At 42.0% G+C, this 21,367-nt stretch overlaps 3 protein-coding genes and 1 long non-coding RNA gene across 6 annotated transcripts in view; 2 read left to right on the top strand and 2 right to left on the bottom strand.

Annotated features, from left to right (window-relative positions):
• The window catches only part of LOC309344523, a 69,622-nt gene that overhangs the window by 18,831 nt on the left and 29,424 nt on the right, over positions 1-21,367 (bottom strand). The gene's annotated exons all lie outside the window — the stretch shown is intronic.
• Positions 161-1,396, bottom strand: TMEM141 (transmembrane protein 141). Its single transcript, XM_081866948.1, has 2 exons — positions 1,266-1,396; positions 161-843 (listed from the first exon to the last, which is right to left on the bottom strand). The coding sequence occupies exons 1-2, from the start codon at positions 1,346-1,348 to the stop codon at positions 378-380; spliced, it is 549 nt and encodes a 182-aa protein (XP_081723074.1). The 5' UTR covers positions 1,349-1,396; the 3' UTR covers positions 161-377.
• On the top strand, positions 1,731-15,886 carry NDC1 (NDC1 transmembrane nucleoporin). Of its 3 annotated transcripts, none has more exons than XM_081866890.1 (18): positions 1,731-1,864; positions 3,593-3,713; positions 4,270-4,371; positions 4,777-4,951; positions 5,897-6,035; positions 6,905-7,013; positions 7,372-7,423; positions 8,542-8,674; positions 8,982-9,074; positions 10,113-10,194; positions 10,876-11,034; positions 12,035-12,292; positions 12,419-12,537; positions 13,397-13,447; positions 13,920-13,983; positions 14,476-14,576; positions 14,767-14,927; positions 15,617-15,886. In XM_081866890.1, the coding sequence occupies exons 1-18, from the start codon at positions 1,817-1,819 to the stop codon at positions 15,678-15,680; spliced, it is 2,031 nt and encodes a 676-aa protein (XP_081723016.1). In that variant the 5' UTR covers positions 1,731-1,816; the 3' UTR covers positions 15,681-15,886. The 3 variants fall into 3 exon arrangements, with proteins under 3 accessions (XP_081723016.1, XP_081723015.1, XP_081723014.1); XM_081866889.1 differs by having other exon boundaries at positions 1,785-1,954; positions 12,041-12,292; XM_081866888.1 differs by having other exon boundaries at positions 1,785-1,954.
• Positions 19,307-21,367, top strand: part of GLIS1 (GLIS family zinc finger 1) — a 197,116-nt gene continuing 195,055 nt past the window's right edge. The window contains exon 1 of the mRNA XM_081866877.1: positions 19,307-19,500. The gene's annotated coding sequence lies outside the window, so the exon portion shown is untranslated. The remainder of the gene's footprint in view (positions 19,501-21,367) is intronic.

The raw sequence follows: 21,367 nt of genomic DNA, 5'->3' as shown, positions 1-21,367 counted from the left end.
ACCAACACATGAAGGTCGCAGACTGGGCTCGTATTAAACAAGAAATTGGACATTCACTGCTAATACTATAGTCTTATCATTGCCATATCAGAACTAGTGGGGAAGTTAAGGGGGGGGGTATAGTGAAAGAAATCATCATCATCATCATCACCGCCAGCCATCATTTTATTATTTATACCCTGCCCATCTGGCTGGGTTTCCAACACAAATAAAAACACCAAACATTAAAAACTTCCTGATACTGGGATGCTTCAGATGTCTTTGAAAAGTTGTGTAGCGTCATTTGCTCTGCCTCCATCCATTGCCCCCCCCCCCCCATTTTAATGGGTTGACTCCATGAGCCAAAGGCGTTAAATTTCTGCAAAAGGATTTTCAAGCTAGTCCATGACATCTCCATACTTGTTCTTTTTTGCACCGGTTTCTGTCTCCTTCTGGGGGTCCACATGGGGGACTTTCTCTTTGGCTGCATTTGGGACACTGGGTTGTTTGCTCTCCAGAAAGATCCATAAGTCAGAACACCTCTGTGTCTCCCATCGAGTCACTGTATAGCTTGCAACTGAACCTGCAACAAAGGAGAGCAGGATGTTCCACTGGAGCGGGTAGTGAATCTTCCGGATGAATTTTTGAACAGCAAAAGCCATGCCGGAGACTGTAATAAATGCCCCCATGCCCTTCATGAATGCATAAGACTGGCAGGCAGTATATTCTTGTAGCCCCGGGTGCTTGGCTGCCACCGCTTCGTCCACGCGAGACAACCCCACGTTCACCATCTCTGCTGCAGACTCCCAAGCTGCACACTCCCTCCTCCACCTGTGCCTTGGGCCCCTGAGATCCTCTGAGGTGCTAAAATGAGAAATAAGAGTTCAGAGAGAAGACCATTAGCAATCACATATTTTTCAAAAGCTTATTTTTCATCTGCATGGTTCACTCAAAGATTTATTGCTAATCAGTAGAGACATGGGAAACTGTAAGAAGTTCCAATAAACCTTAATTGTTTTTCCATCCATCTGGAAGTAGACTTGCTCTACTATCATATTCTGTGTGCTGAAACCAAACTACATTCCTCCTGCTGGGGAATAATCTCTGTCCACTGCCTTGCAGGACAAATCAGGAGCGGAGTGCCTAAGACGGTTGGACGGTGCCTTGTAGACCTCCTTCCGTCAACTCCTGCAGCCACCCTGGTGTCAAATGTACTGTTTTGCTTTCCTCTGGACCATATCAACGAGGCCCAAGAGGGGGATTGTGTTTTCTGAGCAGCCCAGGACCTCCATAAACGCTCCTCAGACTTGCGCCCTGGGAAGGTCACTTTGGTGCTGCTATTGTCTTCACCACCGGAGGAGCACTCCATTGTCTCTCGAGACGAAGGAAAGCGAGGCCGAGAGGGTGGGGGGGGCGTCTTGTCATCTAGGCAGCCCAGCACCTCCATGCACACTGCCCAGGCTTGCGCTTTTCCATTGTCTCGAGAGAGGGACGGATGCCAACAATATTATATAATGGAGATTTTAAAATACTATATTGTATATATGAAATATTTAATGATTTTTAAAACAACAACAACAACACAAAATATATTTTAAAATATATCGGAAATCTGCACAAAGAAAACAGAGGCACATCTCACTTACTTCCTCCCCCTTTTCTACCGGGACTCCGTAAGAAAGTAAACTTCCGCTTAGAGAACGGTTGACTGAAGCGCCACACCGACGACGGACGCGCTAAATTAACGTCACTGAAGCTATTCCCTGCTCTTGGCAACGGGAGCAGGGCTCCCTGGGATAGCATCCGGGAACTGAAGCCGTTCCTCTCCGCTCGCGGCATGGGAGGGCGAGGGATGATGTTCCATTCAACGCGGGAACAGCTAAATGTATGTATGAATGCGCGCGCATTAAGCACATGTACGAACACCCGAATAGAGCTAATGCGTGTTTGCGCAACGTCACTTCATGCTTCAGAGGTATCAATGGGTTCCCAATTCCTCCCTTTGGCAAGTGGGCGGGGGAGCCTCGCTTTGAATTGGCTCCAATAAACCCATAGTTTTTAAGCACAGGCTTGTAAAACTGCCAAGATTCATTCAGTTTTATCTTTTGGGGAGAACTGAAGAGGACTGCACGCAAGTTAAACTGGAGTAGGGTGTTTTTTTTTTAATGAGAGCATGGTCCAGTAAAATTGCCATTACTTTACAGTACTGTTTCGGCTTGCTAGTTCTCCTGCCTTAGACTGAAGCAGAAGTTGCTGCTCCATGAAGTCGTTCGGCCCTTTCCATCCTGGGAAAGGCTGTCTTCGTTGAACTTCTGCATGCATGCTGCTATAACAGCGGAGGAATGCTGCCAGGAAAAGGTGGCACCAACCTTTTCTAGGTGGGAGCGGAGCAGGGGTTGTTGCTCATATTTATAACGGTATAAAACAACAACCAGCTGTTAAGATGTCTCAAATGTCCACAGAGGACAGCTGGCTTAAGAAAGTGCTACCGGTTGCTATCCTTGAAAAATTGGCCCACCACTGGAAAGTATTAAGCGGTAACACCAAACATGGGGATTTGCAGCTGTTTGTTGGATTTTCATGACATATATGTGCAATTGTTCTAATTTCAAAATTGTACCAGCCAAATATGACTTTATGTAGAGCTATTCATGACATCTGTATGTGTCTGTACATATAAATAGCCCGTAAAATTCATTGTGTCTTCGGTTCTTCAGTCAGATTGCATGATGGCCTCTTGCCCATGCCTATATGTTCATCCTTCACCCCCTTTCTCCAATGCCCAAAGAAGAGCTGGTAGTTTGCTTTCTTACACTGTGTCATTGCAGGTTTCATGCCTCAGTCAATAGTTGTTTGTTTGTTTTGATTAATAAAATTTATTTTTTTAGAAAATCACTTGTTCCTGAGAGGGACAAGGTGCAGCCCCATCTACCCAGCTGGTTTCCTTCCTTCAGAAAGATAGCATGAGATCCATAAGACAATAACAAACATGCACACAAGGAAAAATATACAGGGAAGGAGGAGGAAAACATGGAAACGTAGGCACCAGTCGTTTCATATACTTAAAATGAACATAATCCCGCTGTCCCTCTTCTCCCTCTGGTGCAGCCAGATTTACCGTATTTTTTGCTCTATAAGACTCACTTTTTCCCTCCTAAAAAGTATGGGGAAATGTGTGTGCGTCTTATGGAGCGAATGCAGGATGCGCAGCTATCCCAGAAGCCAGAACAGCTTTCACTGTGCAGTGATCCCTCTTGCTGTTCTGACTTCTGAGATTCAGAATATTTTTTTCTTGTTTTCCTCCTCCGAAAACTCCCATTCCCTCACCTCTTCAATTCTAATGGAAACACTGTTACTTATTTTCCTCTGAAGATTGTTCATTTAAAACTGCATATGATTTGAAAGTGATCAAACTCTTGCATCAAATTAAAAGAATAAATAAATCATTTTGACTTAAAGTTTTCCAAAAGTACTATTTCTCTTTCCCCCACCTCTCTCTCCACCAGTCTTGAGAGAGGTTCATTTTGAGTAACTGTTTAAATGGGCAATTTGTTTACATCTACATCCTGGTTTATGGAGTCTGTGTTTGGATACGTTTTTGTTTCCTTTCCAGATCTTGGGATGGAGAGCAGCTGCAAGCCTTGCTTGGTCGGTGCTGCTGCTTCCTCTGTGTATTGCAGCCTTCATCAGCATTAGCAGCATTGACTTCTTCCACCCGGTACAATGGATCACAAGTATGTCAGTGCCCTGCCTGAGACAAATGTTACAGAGCAGTATTTATGCAGTTTTTTATTCAACGTTATTTGGGCATATTATCACAGCAATCCTTACAACAGCCCTAACATTTAGGCCAGTGTTCTCATATTACATGTAGAGCAAGGATGGGGAAGATTTTTTTCAGCCTGAGGGCCCCATGCCAATGGGGGGTGTGTGTGTGGCAGAGGCAAAAATGGGTAGAGCAACAAATGTAAATGGTGCCTTTGTACAGTAGGCTGGTTCCTACACACACTCTCACACCCCTCTGTATCCTCCATCCAGACATGCCAGAGGTATTATCAGAGTTACCTCTGGAATTACCAGTTCTGGACTGGGAAGAAGGCAGGGTAATAACAGTGATAACAGCAACAAGAATGGTTTAGTGTGATGTGTGAATGTGATCGCTGAGTTTATGGCTGAGATGAGAGAGATACCAAAGACCCCCAAGGTCTCAGCCCAACCTTGTAGGCACTAAGATCTAGTAGTAGATCTGTTGTATAGTACTTCTCATTCATATTTTTTCTCCTGTCTTAGGCTCATTCAATGACCTGTATACCTCCTACGTTATTTTCTGCATACTGCTAATGTCTGTGGTCATACTGGTAATAAGCATCTTCAACGTTGAGTTTCATGCAGGTTGGTGTTGAAAGCTGCATCAACTTTAAAAGTGCCGTTTGATTTGCTGATTTGTGCTTAACTCTGTGCATAACGTTAGGCTTTGTTTTAAACTTTGGAATCTGTTTCTTTGTGTGTCAGTAGAAACTTAGTTTCCTACCTTTGCTCTTAAAACTCTACATTAATAAATGTGGAATAACTCTAAATACTGTGCTAAATCCTTAAAGACCATTCTGCACTCCTGAAGGTCTGATTTGGCTTTTTTAAAGAATTCACTATCCTACAATGAACTCATGAGTGCTTAAATGTGGGGCAGTGATTGCCTGAATGTGGTGTCTTGAAATGTGACACAATGTATGTACGTAACGTGATATTCTTTAAGTCAGGAGGTGGTTAAATGTTCTTATTTGCCTTCTTACTTTGCAGTTGTGCCTTCTATTCCTTGCTCTCGGTTAGCTCTGATAAGCAAGATTATCCACCCGCAGCAAGTGATCCATTCCGTTGCTCATGCTGTAATGGGAATGCTGGTAGCTTGGTGTGCAGCAGTTATGACGAAGGGGAAGTTTCTCTTTTTATCTGTACCCTGCACAGCTACAGAAAGGTAACCCTGGGAGTGGTTCAAGAGCTGTTTATTAAAATGTAACTTCTTGTGAATGCTAATAACGAAATGCTGCCAGATAGTTCATATTAGGTGATTCTCATTTTGCTGCAAGTATAGAAAGCTAGTAGGAAGATGTGTGCAAGCAAATGTTTCCTGAGAAATAAATCACTGTGTACTTGTGACCCTTTGGGTGCAGAAGATAAAAGTAGCCTTGTAGCCACAGGGGAGGCAAGGAGAGACTTGGTGGAGGAAGGAACGTTTGTGCCATCTCTCCTCTTCTAAGCTCCTCAGTATAAGGGTTTTTGTTGACAACTAGCCTGCCAAAAGGCTAGAAGCTTGCATTTCCATGAAGGCCATAGAGGAAAGGGCTCCCCCTATACTGTAGCTTGTATAGGAAGTTAGTAACATTTTTGCAGACTAAAAATAATACATGCAATTATTTACAAACCTGGATTAAAATACTCCAAAGAGGCTGCACCTTTTTCTGTAGCCTTTTCCCTATTTTTAGGAAGCAAGTCAAGGTTGCTGAGAAAATGCAATTCTCACACCAGCTAACTCCAGCCAGTGATCCCATAAGGATTACAGTCGGTTGCAGTTATTTGTTGGATAGTGCTCAGGATGCTGCCACTGCCCCCCAATATTTGTGCAATTTTATCACTTTTTAAAAAGTCAGTAGTTAAAAATGAGCACCTCCTTGCAGTACCATATGTATATCTACAAGGCGAACTGAATATAAAGTTGGGGAATGTGTATTTCAGTCTGTTTACTATGTAATAGATAAACGAGAGTAAAACTTTTTTTCATAGTTGCTGGACAGTGTTTTGGAATTAGTCCATCGCCACCTTAATTTTGCAAAATTGGATAACATTTCCTTAAAGGTAGAATTGAGTATAGAGTTATTATCTTCCTGTGCAACTAAAGGCTAAAATTACTGCTTTGCTTCAGTGTAGCTGATGCTGATCTGCGCGTGTGCCTGAATGAGTACCACCTCTTCCTCTTGCTTCTTGGAGCCTTTATGGGTTACAGCTATAGCATTCGGTATCTTGTTAACAATTTGAACTACCTTCCATTTCCAGTTATACAGGTAAGTGCACAAGTAACAGCAGGAATAGAATTCAAACACTGGGCCACCTGTAGTGCTTCTGCTTTTATGTGATCATGAAGGTCAGCGGTTTGAATCCGCATGACGGGGTGAACTCCCATTGCTCTGTCCCAGCTTCTGCCAACCTAGCAGTTTGAAAGTACACCAGTGTAAGTAAATAAATAGGTATCACTGTGGCGGGAAGATAAACGGCGTTTCCGTGCACTCTGGCTTCCATCACAGTGTTCTGTTGTGCCAGAAGCGTTTTAGTCATGCTGGCCACATGAGCAGAGCTTCCTTCTTTCAACGATCTCTTATATCCGCTTGCAGTTCTCAGGATCCAAACAAATGATTCTTGAGATTGTCTGTCACCCTGTTATAGTTGGGCTTTGATGCCGTGTGACAGTAATTCAGTTTATTGTAGCCATTTTACCACAGTACAGTGGGTTGGATCCAAAGAACTCTGCTTTTCCCATAGTGTTTTCTAGGCTGCTCCCCCTTTACAAGCCCTTGTGTTCCATGCAAAGGATGCCCCTGAGGATTTTGGGGATTCCCTAGAATCTGGCAGAGTGGGGCTGTAGCAGGGCGGTGAAATCAGAAGAATTTGGTTTGGTTGCCATGCACACGCAGAAGTCCCTTTCCACTCGTGTAGGACACCTTTGGATCCAAGCCAGTAACCTATAGTAATACAATATTTGGGAAGAGAGTAATTCTAAAATAGAAGAAAACGTGCTCTTAATATCTATCAGGATCTTGCAGTATCTGAAATCACTTCTGAGTTTAAAATGTGACATATTTTTAACTCCAAAGTCTGATATATGGTATTCGGATAAGAATATTCTGCTGTTAAACATTTGCCCAATCTTTTTCAGCAATACAAGTACCTGCGCTTCAGGAGATCACTTCCGTTGCTTGCAAAGCATAGTTGTGTGGAGTCGCTTTATATGGTCAGAAACTTTTGTGCTGCTTACTATTTCTTTGGTAAGAATTTTTGGTAATTTTACTTCTCTCCCCCTGCCCCCTTTTCTGTAAATGATATGAGGGGGAAGGAAGGCAGCGTTTCCCCGATAACAAGTTGCTGAATTGGGGTGGGAGGGGGCTTTACATAAGAGTTGGCTGCCATAGTCATGCCCAACTTGTGGGGTTTACAAAGTCAACTGGCCAGTATAGGGGAGGGGGGAAATGCTCTGTGTAGCGGAGTTTTGCCCCAATTTATCACCATTTCTTTCAAATCTCTGTTGGTAATATATTTTTATGCCAGAAATACATTTCCTCTATGGAAGTGTTAATACACCTGTGTTTTTACAGCTTGATTTCCCCCCCAATTGTGGCATTTTAGGTTATATTCCAAGGGCATGGATAATTACCACAATGAACCTTCAGACCGATAGGTTAGTACCTATAATAAATATATAAATAAATTGAATTTGTAACTCTTCATCTTGTAATAGAGGAACTCCTTGTACATTTTGCAGGTTGTCAGATTCCTACCTCATGCTTTAGAAAATAAGACTCCCAGAGCAGCTTGAAAAAAAACAACAACAGCCTAGCAAGACTGTCCCCACTTTCAGGCGTATAATGTGACACACAAGGAAGAAGGAATGGGGAAGGAAGAGGGGGGAGGAAACAAGCTCAGACTTCATGCTTTAAAACTGCAGTTCTCCTAGCGTGTAGTTGAGGTAGAAACAATTCAGGTAGGCTGATGGAGTTTAGCCAGTGAGATATTAAAACCAACACTTTTAATTGAGCCCAGAATACAATAGGAATGCTTATGCAAATACTAGAATAGTGGTATAATATTTCCCCTGACTTCACTGACTCCTGTCAGTGAAACGTGATGCGTTTAATTGAAGTTTCTGGATTCTTATTGAGGGTGGTCTAGCACAGATGTTTCTTTCTAACAATATGTGCTAAGTAAAAAAGAAACCTGGCTTCTCCCACCACCCTGATATGGGCGTCCTTTCTGCTATTGGTGGCCATTCAAGGTCACATGCAGCTTTGATGTCGTACAGAGCTTCAAAATTAACTTTCCAGCTCCACCCCACCAGTCTGATGGTGCCCACAAGAGAATATTCTTCTTCCATGGAGTAGGATAAATAGACTGAACACTAAAGCTTTCCACCAGGGATAGTTCTTACAGTGTTGGGAGATTTTAAAGATGTTTGAGGCTCACTGGGGAATGATGGTGACATTATCCTCTCTGGCAGTGGGAAGTAACAAAGAACAGATTTCTCAGGCATCCTTGGTGGGCTTACTGAGTCTGTTTGATTCTGTGTCAGTGGAAAACGTCCCAACTGTCTTCCACTATGCCCTGAGCAATCGTGTGGGAAACACTTTCACTACAGAAGTATTAGAATCACATTTCCACTTGCATAGTTCATTTGTTGTGTTGTGTGAGCGTATATCAAAAGTGACCCTTTTTATATAGACCAGCTTGTTTTTATTATACTGCTCATTGCAAAAAAACACACCATCTAATGGTGTTGGCTTTCCTCCCCTGGCCTTCCAGTAAACTTCATCCTCTGGACACAATGGCTGGTCTCTTGGATTTGTCCCTTCTGTACCACAGCTGGCTATGTGGCGTGTTTCTTCTGATGACTTGGTACATTGCATGGCTGCTCTTCAGAATCTATGCCACTGAGGTTGGTGCTGTATGTCTGATACATACAATCTTATTACCTCTTCTGTTTTTAAAGCAATGTAATGAATGCTCTTATACTTTCTGTATAGCACAGCAGGAACTCTTGAGATCAGATTAATCGGTTTTCAGTTGGATAATTTTACATTCCTTTCCCCTGCTTTCTTGTCAGGGCTGGGTTGGGTTGACAGCTTGTCCGTTTTGCTGGTTTGACCAGGCTTGCAAATGATCACAGTATATATTCTTATTAATTTTGACAAAGGGGTGTTTCTCATGGTGAGCTTCAGCTACAGTGTGCATTCCATTTTCAGGCACATCACTTTCCTGTCCAGCCGACATTTGCGGAAGAAACCGACCAGTGTTTACCTAAAATTTTAAGCAGCAACCCCCCACCTCTTATAAAGGTATGAGTTTGGTTAAATACACAGACTTGTTAAATTGTCTCTTGCATAGTCTTTGTCATAATAGAAGCAATTCGAGTAAAATTTGAGTGATAAAGCATGAGGTTTCATGCAAGGTATTTCTCAGTCTAACAATAAAATTCACACTAGAAGCTTGCAGCCAAGGATTTGACTGGTTTTTTTTTAGATCACTATGGGAATGTAATCTTTTCTCACCTCTGTAACTTCTAGCCATAAGTTTCTTTTGCCCTATTCCTGGTTTTCCTTCCCCGTCACATTCCTACCCCCCCCCCCTTATTCCTCTGGATCATTTCTTTCTCCCTCCCCTTTCTGAAGTCGCTGTGCTTCTGTTTTGGGATCCGAACCCCTCTTTCCCTAGGTCCCTAATGCTTCTATTGTCTCCTTCCTTAGGCCGTTCTTTCTGGCTTGCCTTATCAGCTTAGGAAATGGCAGCCATAAATCCATTTCCATTCTCCATCCTTTTCCATAACTCTAGCAGCTCAATCAGATCCTGCCAAATGCTTCACCAGTGCAACATTTTAGTGCAAAAATCTGTCTGCGTATCAAAGTAATTTCTTATACGTTTGCTTGCATACCTAAAATGGCTGAAGCTCTTTGTCCCTTATCTAGCACTTAATGAAAATGCAGTTCTCAGGTGTTTCTGGAAAAAAGCAATAATTTGAGAATAATTTATTTTGAGGGCTCAGGTAGATAGCCGTGTTGGTCTGACGCCGTCGAAATAAATTTAAAATTTAAAAATTGTCCAGTAGCACCTTAGAGACCAACTAAGTTTGTTCTGGGTATAAGCTTTCATGTGCATGCACACTTCTTCAGATACCTGTATCTGAAGAAGTATCTCAAGAAGTGTGCATGCACATGAAAGCTTATACCCAGAACAAACGTAGTTGGTCTCTAAGGTGCTACTGGACAATTTTAAAATGTTAAATTTATTTTGAGGGGGCAGAGTGAAGGGAATTTTAGTGATAAAATTCGAGTAAAAACATTACAGCTGTTAATACTTCTAAACATTTCCCCCTGCAGTTCTTGGCTTTACAGGACTTGATGTTCCTTTCCCAGTATTCTTCTGTGCGACGTCAAGAGGTCTTCAGCCTTAGCCAGCCAGGTATTTGGAAAAAAATATCTATGACCCATTAAGTCAGAAGGGGAAAGTGAGAAGTACTCTGTAAGAAGCTGACTTTGAGGAGAGTTGTTCTGTTTTCATTGTTGTATTTAGCAAATACTACTGAGGAAAGGTAGGTTTTATACAGAGCATCTTATGCTGACCACCATTGTGTCCAAAACAAGGTATGAGGAGGTCCAAGATGGATTGTGTACAAACAGCGTTTCCTCTCTGCATTGGCAAAGCAGACGGTGCTTGTCGCATGCATTTAAAAATAATGCAGCTATGCATATTTTATTTGGGCTTTTTGACCCCAATACAATTCTGTGAAATACGTTGGAAATGCCTCACTCCACTGCCTGATGTTCCAGTGTTTATTGACTAGCTTCTGATGGCTATATGATGTCGCTATATTCATGGCCTAACAGTTTGACCACAACTTTGGGCATTTAAAGGGTTGATGTTTTGAGTTGATTTTTTTTTTTTACTTCACATACTTCACTGTGATATAAAGGCTTGCATAATAGCCTGACCCCTGTTTTGGGCTACTTCATGCTATGTAAATTGGCTAGATTATTTTGGTTCTAAGTTGCTCTGAGTTTCCTTGGGCAAGATAAAGTGACTAACAAATGTAATTAATAATAATAAGTTTTTAAGTCTAGACATTCTGCTTGTCTGTAAAAGGTGGACACCCTCACAACTGGACTTCAATCTCCCAGGAGTGCTTGAAACTTTTAAGTGATCTGACACAGAAACTGATAATGCACCAGGAGGCCGCAGCTGCAAATGGGAGGCTGAAACAGCAATCTGTGGGGGACATGAGACAGCCCTCTAGCCCTCCAGGTACTGGACGAATCAGTTGCAATGCTGCAGTTCTTGAGTCTCCAAATTACAGCTGGGCCTGCCAATGGGTGTCCGGGGACAATGTTATTTCAAAAGGGGTAGGACAGCTGATTTATTGTTTCAGTTGCATTGGGAGCTTTTGCTGATTTTTTTTCTTTAAAAAACACACATTCCAGTGCATATTTGTAAAGAGCACCTTCAGACTTTATGTGGGAATGCTGCCTTGCCATGGTTGTGCTGGTGTTTTCTTACAGTAAACCCATGTTCACAGGCACACATTGTTCAGCCTGCGGTGAAAATGTACTAGGGAACTCCCCGTGGTTTCTGTCCACTTTATATCATGAGATACGCATCTGCCCTTCATGCTTTGCTTGTGTTACAGCAGTGTTTCCCCCCCCCAGTAAACCATTATAAAGTAAAGGTAAAGGACCCCTGGACGGTCCAGTCAAAGGCGACTATGGGGTTGCGGCGCTCATGCTCATCTTGCTTTCAGGCCGAGGGAGCCGGTGTTTGTCCACAGACAGTTTTCTGGGTCATGTGGCCAGCATGACTAAACCGCTACTGGCGCACGGAGGACCGTGACAGAAGCCAGAGCACACAGTAACACTCTTTAATCAGAGTGCATGGAAATGGTGTTTACCTTCCCACCACAGTGGTACCTATTTGTCTACTTGCACTGGCATGCTTTCAAACTGCTAGGTTGGCAGGAGCCAGGAACAAGCAACGGGAGCTCACCCCATCACGGGGATTCGAACCGCGACCTTCCGATCGGCAGCCCAAGAGGCTCAGTGGTTTAGATCACAGCCAATATAATTGAAGTATACTAAAGTATGAAGCAGCCCTAAGGAATATATCACCTCCTGTTGCTGCCCAGCTGGGATTTGGATCTCTGTCAGTTAGTAACTAAAACATTAGGTTTGCAAAGTGCATGACTTAGTGAATGCTACTTGTTGGTATAAACCATTTTGAGTTCTTCTTGTAAAATATTTTTATTTGCCAGGAGCAGCTGCTGGAGAAACATCATTTCACACTCCAAGGTCCATTATGCTTCCTCGAACCCAAATGCCTTCTCTGGTCAAATCATCTCTGTTGCCTTTGAAAACATCCCCTTCTTCTGATGTCAGAAGCAATTTAGGGTCACCTTTCACTCCTCTGAGTCGCAAGGCTGGCGTGCTGGATTTAAACTCTCCCTGGAATGGATCTGTCCAAAGTCCCCATATTATGAGGAGAGGACCAAAATTATGGACAACAAGTTCAGGTAGAATTTCTTCTCTCCCAACCTTAGTTTGAGCACTTAGCTACTTAATTACTGGGACACCCAGTTAGGCTTTTTTTTAAAAAAAAAAAAGGATGGGGGAACCAACAGTTTGGATTTCTTTTGTAGATCTGCAGTGGACAGCCTCTTCTCCTGAACCCTACCCAATGAGTGCTGTTGCAGGCGGTGCAAATGTAGCAGTACAACCAAGTTTTATCTATACGTGGCTGCAGAGCAAGAAAGAGCAGGTATACAAAATCAAGCAATTAATGAGTCAATACTTCCACCAGCATTATTTTCTAGTGCATTTCCCCAGTGCTTTGTAATGTAGTTTAGTACATTTCCCAAAGCAATCTGTAAACTTGCAGCAATGACCACTTGATAGCAACTCCTATCCCTGCAATGAAGCAGCATATTTTTGTTCTGATCATTGACACAACTCCAAAGATTAAAGCTTCTACTCTACTGAAGCTCTGGATTAAAATAAATGTGGGTTGCAGAACATAAACCACTGTCAAATGCAGTGCTTGCAATTCAGAATATCTAGACCATGGAGAGAGACTAAGATAAAACCTGAAATGCATTTATTTGGACCTGCATACTGCATACAGCGCCTAGGACTTGCCGATCGCATGGTCGGCGGTTCGAATCCCCGTGGCGGGGTGCGCTCCCGTCGTTAGGTCCCAGCGCCTGCCAACCTAGCAGTTTGAAAGCACCCCTGGGTGCAAGTAGATAAATAGGGACCGCTTACCAGCGGGAAGGTAAACAGCGTTCCGTGTGCTGCGCTGGCTCGCCAGATGCAGCTTGTCACGCTGGCCACGTGACCCGGAAGTGTCTGCGGACAGCGCTGGCTCCCGGCCTCTAGAGTGAGTTGAGCGCACAACCCTAGAGTCTGTCAAGACTGGCCCGTACAGGCAGGGGTACCTTTACCTTTACCTTTTCACTGTTTTAAATTGTTGGGAATTAGTTCCAACAAACTCATTTTAGGATTAGGGTGTCAACCAGTGAAGCTTAAAAGTTTTGCATTACTTTTAAACAGAGAGTAAATATCATTTTGATCTGCCAAAGATGTTGCGTTGTCTTTTCATTGATATTTTCTTCTTCCAGATCAAAACCTTCTTATCAAAACGAGTACTGATAATGTATTTTTTCAGCAAGGTAAGGATGAGGACATGACTTAATGATCAAAACTTAACTGGGCAGCAAATAATTATTGTTGTTACTACCTTTTGAACTACTCCTATGAAACCTATGCTCATAACTATTGAACTCAAACAAGATAGGGGAACCTGTTGCCCTGAAAGCAACTCTCATCATCCCTGACCATTGGCCCTGCTGGCTGGGGCTGATAGGACATTTGCAGGGGGACAGGTCCCTCATCCCTGAATTAGGACTTGGTACATTGATCCTTGAAATAAATGCTGTGTAAACTGAAAATTTAGCTTCAAAGTACTAATCTTCATAGGGTTAACACACTGAGCACTGAAACTATTTTCAGATTAACTTTTCATACAGAGCTCGTGATGGCTAAACTTTGGTTAGTTCATTTTATTTCTGTATTTGAAACATTCTGTTTATATGGTTGGCTAAACGGTTTGCAAAAACACTTCTCTCTTTCTCTCTTTCTCAGAACCCTGAGGCTTCCATTCAGGCTCTCTTTTCTGATACCCAAATGCATATTTGGGCTTTGGAAGGTAAGCACTTTCTTCATATTGGAAATGGCTCTCAGATGCTGCTCCCTTTGATTTATGTGGTAACCTTGCAGTGAAATTCAGTCAGCAATATCAATTCATTTTTCTTTTGGCACACCCTCCCTCTCAGTTTCTGGGTTCTCACCCAGGGTTGAAACAAACTCTCAGCTCACCCACAAAAGCCTCACAACCAGAAGAGTTTCTGGAAACAGTAGACATCACCCTAGTTGCTTACTCTAGACTTGGTTTTTATGGGCAGGCCCAAGGTAGATGGCACTTCCTTAGGCTGCCTATAGCTGTACAGCTGCACTTTCCACACCAAGTTCCAGGTACAGCTGGTTTGTAGAGTTCCCAGAGGGTCCAAAGGATGGGAAAAGGGCCCTCCTCCACCCACAGCTTTTTCTTCACCCTCTGCCCTCTCCTCTGCTTCCCACTGTGTTATAATCCCAGACTAAGCAGCAAGTTATCCAAACTACAAATTACTCCTTTCTTTAGGTTTGTCACATCTCATAGCAGCTTCATTTACCGAAGACAGATATGGAGTTGTCCAAACAACACTGCCTTCTATTCTGAATACGTTGCTAACTCTCCAAGAGGTGAGGAGATTTACTTTCTTCTTAGAAAAAAATGTGATATGAACTCCTAACATGTTAATTGACTTAGGAAAAAAATGGTTTTTGTTTTGCCATGACTTTTTTCAAGCGAATTTTAACCATAGAAGAAAGGTCTGATAAGGTAAGGAGGATATTGGTGCTTAAGTTTCCTGTTGGTTTATTTCCATCCTAGGTGGTAGACAAGCAGTTCAAGCTTCCTCATGTTTCCAGCAAACCCCCCCGGATTTCAGGAAGTCTGGCAGACACTTCCTACAAAACCCTTCGATTTGCCTTAAGAGCATCACTGAAAACTGCAATCTATCGGATCATCACCACTTTTGGAGAGCACTTAAAGTGAGGTTTGGGCTCATAAAGCTGCCTTAATGTTCATTTCTAAATATAATGAGATGTACCATAGGCTTCCATCTCTTTTCACAAATGAATGAAAATAAAAGGTTAGCAGGAACCATGCTCTACACTACGTAGAGAAAAATAAAAGAACTCTCTGCCAGGGATTTTACAAATTGTTATGCGCAGCAATCTGTGTAGCTTTGTACAGAAATGTTCTTCTAAGGCAGCATACACACTATACCTTGGAAGCACATTCAGAGCACATTTGCCCCCTCAAATAATTCTAGGCACTGTAGTTGGTTAAGGATTACTAGGAATTCTAACTCTGTGAGAGGTAAACTACAGTGTTCTAGGGGGAAAATGTGCTTCGAATGTGCTTTGAAAGTATAATGTATACGCAGCCTAACGGTGCTTTGAAGAAACCAGGAGCTGCATGATAACAACTGAAAAGCCTTTTAACATGTCACTACCCTGCTAGACCATGAGTTGACCCCAGCATTACCATCCTTCCATTTCCTTGGATTTCCAAGTGATAGCAGAGGGATGATAATGTTGAGCTACATTTATTTGCCCAGGTTGCTTAGGCTTCTCGTTTTTTTAAGAAAGTCATTAAACCCTTTCTGAACTTTGTATATTGAAGTGTTTGGGGAGCAGGACTGCAAAATATGTTTTGTGTTTTTTCTGTTCTCCAGTGCCGTGCAAGTATCTGCAGAAGTCAAGAAAAGACTCCAGCAGTTCCTGGAGTTCAAGGAATAGTTCAAGTCAAACTGCCTGTGCTGTTAACAGGTGAATAATGCTGCCTCAGATCAAAACAAATTGAAACTGATTTGATCTGTCCTACTGACTTTCCAGAAGTGTACTTTAATTGCAAGTCGCGGGGGGTGACTAAACTGTCAACAGAAGTACTTGAAACACTTGGAATACGTTATTTGACATTTTGTATAATAAAGTGTTTTGTTTTTTTTAAATGAATGATGGTCTGCAGTAGTTGAATGCTATTATGATTTATGTATGGCCGATAATGGGAACCTGTGTCCTTCCAGACATTTTGGGCAACACCTCCACACATCCCTGACTGTTGGTCATTCTGCCTGGGGCTGATGGGACTTGGAGTCCAATGACATCTGAAGGGCCATTAGTTCCACACCCCCGATATATGAGATTGCTCTGATTTGAAGGAGGGTATGGGTTTTTCTACATGATCTTTACTGATATGGCACTTTTCTTCTCATAATAAGTGACTTTCCCCAGCCACTCTGGGCGGCTTCCAACCGAATATTAAAAACAATACAGCATCAGATATTAAAAACTTTTCTAAACAGGACCGCCTTCAGTTGTCTTTTAAAAGTAAAATAGTTGTTTCTTGCCTTGACATCTGCTGGGAGGGCGTTCCACAGGGCAGGCGCCACTACTGAGAAGGCCTTCTTCCTGGTTCCCTGTAACCTCACTTCTTGCAGCGAGGGAACTGCCAGGGAAAGCAGGTTGAATTCACTATTTAAGCTGAGGGGCCCGTAAATCATTTGAAGAGCCACTGTGCGGATGCAGAGGATTCTAATGCTGAATCATCCAGTATAAAAAGTTATCTTGTGGCTGACCTGTTCAATGAAGAAAATTAAGACGTCAGACAAACATGATATTCTTTGCTGTACAGATTGGAGAATAAGTAGAAATTTACATACATTTGAATGATTGTTTTTGTGCTGCACACCATCCTGATGTTGCAGTTTCTAAATGATGGTAAATATATAAACTTTTATAAATAAATAAATAAATAAATAGGTCTGGCTATATCTTTGGTTCACCACCAGAGGTCACTGTTCTACATGTAAATAGTATGTATTTCCTCCTTTCATCCAAAGAGTCTTGCTTTGCCCTTAATGACAGGCTGATCTGCAATACAACCTAGTTTCTCAGACTTTGTTGAGGGCTTAGCATGATGTGACAGGAAAGGGATCATGAGGCTGGAAGTCAGATCAGTCGGAACACCCCATCAATTCTCGTTCATCCACTTTAGGGTTCTGTGAGTGACCGCTCTCAAGTGCCTCACCACATTTAGTAAGATAGCTAAGGAGGACCAGCTGCTTTATTTATGTCTCCATGGTGGGTGTAGTTTCAGGAAGGGCCAGAAATACAATGGTTCTATTATTTTATTGTTTCTGAGATTGTTTTAATTTTCATTTCTAATACGGTGGTACCTCAGGTTACAGATGCTTTGGGTTACAGATGCTTCGGGTTACAAACTCCACTAACCAGGAAGTGGTTGCTCCAGGTTAAGAACTTTGCCCCAGTATAAGAACGGAAATCGTGCACCAGCAGCACAGCAGCAGCAGGAGGCCCCATTAGCGAAAGCGCACCTCAGGTTAAGAACCGTTTCAGGTTAAGAACGGACCTCTGGAACGAATTGAGTTCTTAACCCCAGGTACCACTGTACACAGCAAGCAATAACAACAACCATAAAGAAAAGAAGAAAGATCAAAGCAATATCATGATTCCATTATTTTCAATGTGAGTCTGAGATACACTGAGGGACCAACACAAGAGATGGTAGGCAAATGAACTGCGCCTCGCTCCCCAAGTGCCTTCACTAACTAGGGTTAACACATGCAAGTTTCCCCAGGTTTCTGAAAAGCCCTAATCCTAGCAACAAGGCCAGTGCACAGGGTCTAGCTGTGAAGGAAAGAGCCAGTTTAATTGTGATTTGGTTGACATGTGCACTTTTGAGGAAAAAGGGAAAGGCACACTAAAATCTATGCACAAATTACTGTCTGTGCAACTGTGAATGTGTGTGTGTGTGTCCTTTCAAACACCATCCATTTCCTCTTCAATTAAAACAACAAGAATGTGTGGTGCTGGGTTGTGTGATAATGGCAACACAGGACACACAGGACTTAAGAATCTGCCAGTTTTTATTATACTTTCTCGTGGCTTTTAGCATGAAATCGCATTATAAACATGGGAGATAAAGGGTTGTATTCCATACAGTCTGACTCCTGAGGAACAATTGCATTTGCAAAAAATAAAGTAACACTTTGCAAAGCAAGGGCAATTCAGGGTAGATTGTACCCAGGTTGCCTTAAACCAAGTCATCTCATGGGTCTATCTAGCACAGTATTGTCGGGTTGGAATAACAAAGCTCAACAACTTTCGGGGTTGAGCTTTCTGTTTCCTGTAAGAAAGAGAAGCTGTATTTGGAAAACAACTCTTGTCTGTTATCTCAATCCAAAGCCATTCTTTCCCAAAACAACTGTTTGGGAGGGAGGGTTTTGTGGCTCCTTGTGTAGCGTTTGGTATGCATAGCCATTTCTGTCACATCAGATCCTGTAATTATGGTCACATGCACATTTTTTGACCCACCTGCCTATTTTCCTTCATATGCTATGGTTAGCGTTGCAGAGGACAACTTCTCTGTGAGAGCTCCCTGATTCCAGTGCATTTGAAATAACAAAGCTTGTCCTTAAGCAAATACACAGTTGCCCTTATCAGTCTTGAAGACGACTGGAATCTTTGTACATCCAGTCTGGAGAGCTCTGTCCATGTTGAGATTTGCTGTTATATTGCACTGGGCAAATTATAATTTAATAGCTCGTTTAAAATAAGTTGCATTATATTTTAATTACTGGTTTAACTAATTTGATTTTATTATTACTGTATTTTTCCGTGTATAAGACGCCCCCTATTCTGGTGGGACTCCAAATTAAGAAAACACCCCTTAGCACTACCCGTGTATAAGACGAGCCCCAATTTTAAACCTAATTTTTTGTTTAAAAACCCTAGTCTTATACATGGAAAAAATACGGTATGCATTTTAATAATTAATGTTTTTAATGTCGTAAGCTACCTTGAATCCCAACTTGGGAGAAAGGTGGAATGTAAATATATTAAATAAAAAATAAATCATAATTCTATTGTTTAATTATTGGGTGTTTCTGCCTGTTATGAGAAATTGGCCCTGCTCCACATATACCTAGAGAGTGTAGTCTAGAAGGGGCCAAGAGGGACCACATATGTATTACTTCTGTTTTAGCTAATAAAAGCTAAGCTCAGGCTGCTATATCAACAGTACCTCAGGCATGGGTAACTGGAGAGAAAAGGACAAACGGCTCCTGTAACTTTTATATTATTTTATTATTTTTACTGTCTAGAACTAAGGAAGAGTTCTCCAGTAATTTAACCTAGTTATACTCTGGATAAGCAGCCAAGCTTAGAGAAAATTCAGCTAGCCATAATGATGGACTATAGTTTTGAAAAACTGGCTAAATTAATATCCCCCCCAGAAGCTAAGAGGTTAATGCATCTAATTAGGTTGTTTTCTACTGAAAAAAGCTTTCTACTTGTTGAGAGACTACATTGTTCACAAGTATGGTGTTGTCTCTTTAGATTCATGATTATAAACAGGCTCAAGGCTGGCAGCCAAACACTTGGCTGGCAAATTTCAATAAATATGTAAAATTCAGCTCCTCCAGATGCAGCCTGCCAGTTGGTCTAAGGCTGAGGGGAAATGGCCTCCCAAAATTCTGCACACTCTTTGTGAGTGGTGAAACTGAGGGGAGGCATTTTGCTGAATATTTTTTTGCAGGTGAGCTGGGGAGGTGAAGTCCTCAAACAGTATTTCTCTGAAAATTATCTTCAGAAAATTTTGGCTCACTTCATGCTGAATGAAACTTTGTTTAGAACTCCCTTATATGTGAGGAAGGCAAATTTCAGTCTTAGTTTAAGGGCTGCCTTAGGTAACACTGGGAATGGATGGGTTTGAATAGATGGAAGTGAGGAACTGGTACCTTAAAAATGCAGCAAGACTTTTAAAATGTTGATCCTTGTTTGAGGGTGATGGTGTTGGTTTGAGATCTTCTTAGCATCCTAAGTGTCATTTTTGTGGGGATTTGCCTTTTGGCAGAAACTTGGATGTGTTTGACTTTTAGTCTACAGTATTTTAAAGCGTTTGGATTTTTTTTGTTGTTCTAAAAATTTGACATGAATTTTAATGTGAACCTGTCTGAGGAAGCTCTTTGGCTGAAAGTCATCATAAAAAATGTCTAACAATAACAAAACTTTACCTCAGGAAAAGGCCTGGGAAGAAGAAACATGGGTGTCATATACCTCAGTGTTCTCTCCCTCACACAGCAGTGACCAAGTGCATATAAGTTATCCCTTGTGCTTAAGTTTAAGAGGGTATAGAGGTCTTCTCTTCACTTGTCATTTGCTTTCTTGTAACAACCCCTCACTAAAAAAAAAAAGGAGCATCCATCATCCATTTTTCCTACTAACACTGGTAGAGGAGAACTTTATTTTACCCATTTAACACAGTGAGTGGTAGTCAACTAAGTTTTACTCAAAGTAGACCTGTTGAAATGAATGAACCTAATTTAGGCATGTTTGTTAATTTAATTGGGTCTACTCTGAGTAAAACTTTGTTGAATGCCATCGGGGCGGGGGAGAGACAGCTATGACTCGGCTGCAAATTGTTGCTGCAGCTTCTGGCACAGAAAAGATGAAAAGTGCTGATTCTTATATGTACAAACACCGACACACACCATGTGCACTTGCTGCCTCATTGTGTATTCCTGCTGATGGAATATAATAATAACATATAATAACAGCCTAGGCCGGTCAAGCTGCCTCAGTTCTTCCACATCTGAAGCGAAGCACATCCACCTAGAAATGGCAGCAAGGACGACTTTTGTGCTTAACTCTTCTAGCATGTACAAAACATCTCCAACCCTTTGCCAGTGTCACAGATACACTGTGTGTGATTAGGTTCCCCTGCCACAAGTGCAGTACAGTGTAGACTGCAGGTTGAGATAGGAAAACCACAAAATGGCACCACCAGCTATCATGGTCAGTTTGACCTACCGATACATTCTGTCTTGGGATAAAACACACACTGAGGGGTTTTAGCTTAAAAGGAACTGGTCAGAATAATCTTTAATCTATATCTCCAGTGGGTTTCTCTCTCTCTTGAAAAAGGATGTTGATAAATACCTGGCCTTTGTATGGCATTGGGTGAATTCAGTTTGAAAGTTCTCCAGTTACTTTCAGTTATTCATAATATAATACCTCTTATCACAGAATCTTCCTCTCAGCAAAAATCTTCAGACATTCTTTAGACTGTTGTTTTTTTTGTTTTTGTTTTTTGCCAAAAGCAGAGGGATGTTAGGATCATCGTCTAGAACTTCTCTAAAAGAAGTGGCCAATTTGTTTATCATAAAGGGTTGCCCCAGAAACATCCAAAGATCTGGAAGATCGTGTGCTCCTATCTTGAACGTTTTATTAACCCATCTGGTGCAGATATTGTTGACAGTGACACCAGACCAGGCCTGCACTACTTGTGACCCCATCAAAACAAAATGCAGCCCAGTAGCCATGGATTGTTGTTGGCCAGATATTTGACAATCTATTTTTACACACTCAGGCAGGCACCAAGGTGTGTTCTCTCTCTCTCTCTC

Source organism: Podarcis erhardii (genome assembly GCF_964252035.2).
Source record: "Podarcis erhardii genome assembly, chromosome: 6".
NCBI classification, from domain to species: Eukaryota; Metazoa; Chordata; class Lepidosauria; order Squamata; family Lacertidae; genus Podarcis; species Podarcis erhardii.
The sequence above is the reverse complement of the archived record's forward strand: the minus strand, read 5'-3'. Positions and strand labels throughout refer to the sequence as shown.

Bases quoted from the DNA above. Each gene is read 5' to 3' on its own strand.
- NDC1 (XM_081866888.1), top strand. From the start codon at position 1,817: ATGGGAGGGCGAGGGATGATGTTCCATTCAACGCGGGAACAGCTAAAT. The intron at 1,955-3,592 runs GTATCAATGGGT...TTTCCTTTCCAG, and splicing joins CGTCACTTCATGCTTCAGAG to ATCTTGGGATGGAGAGCAGC. The intron at 6,036-6,904 runs GTAAGTGCACAA...AATCTTTTTCAG, and splicing joins TTCCATTTCCAGTTATACAG to CAATACAAGTACCTGCGCTT.
- TMEM141 (XM_081866948.1), bottom strand. From the start codon at position 1,348: ATGGAGTGCTCCTCCGGTGGTGAAGACAATAGCAGCACCAAAGTGACC. The intron at 844-1,265 runs GTCCTGGGCTGC...TTCTCATTTTAG, and splicing joins TCTGAGGAGCGTTTATGGAG to CACCTCAGAGGATCTCAGGG.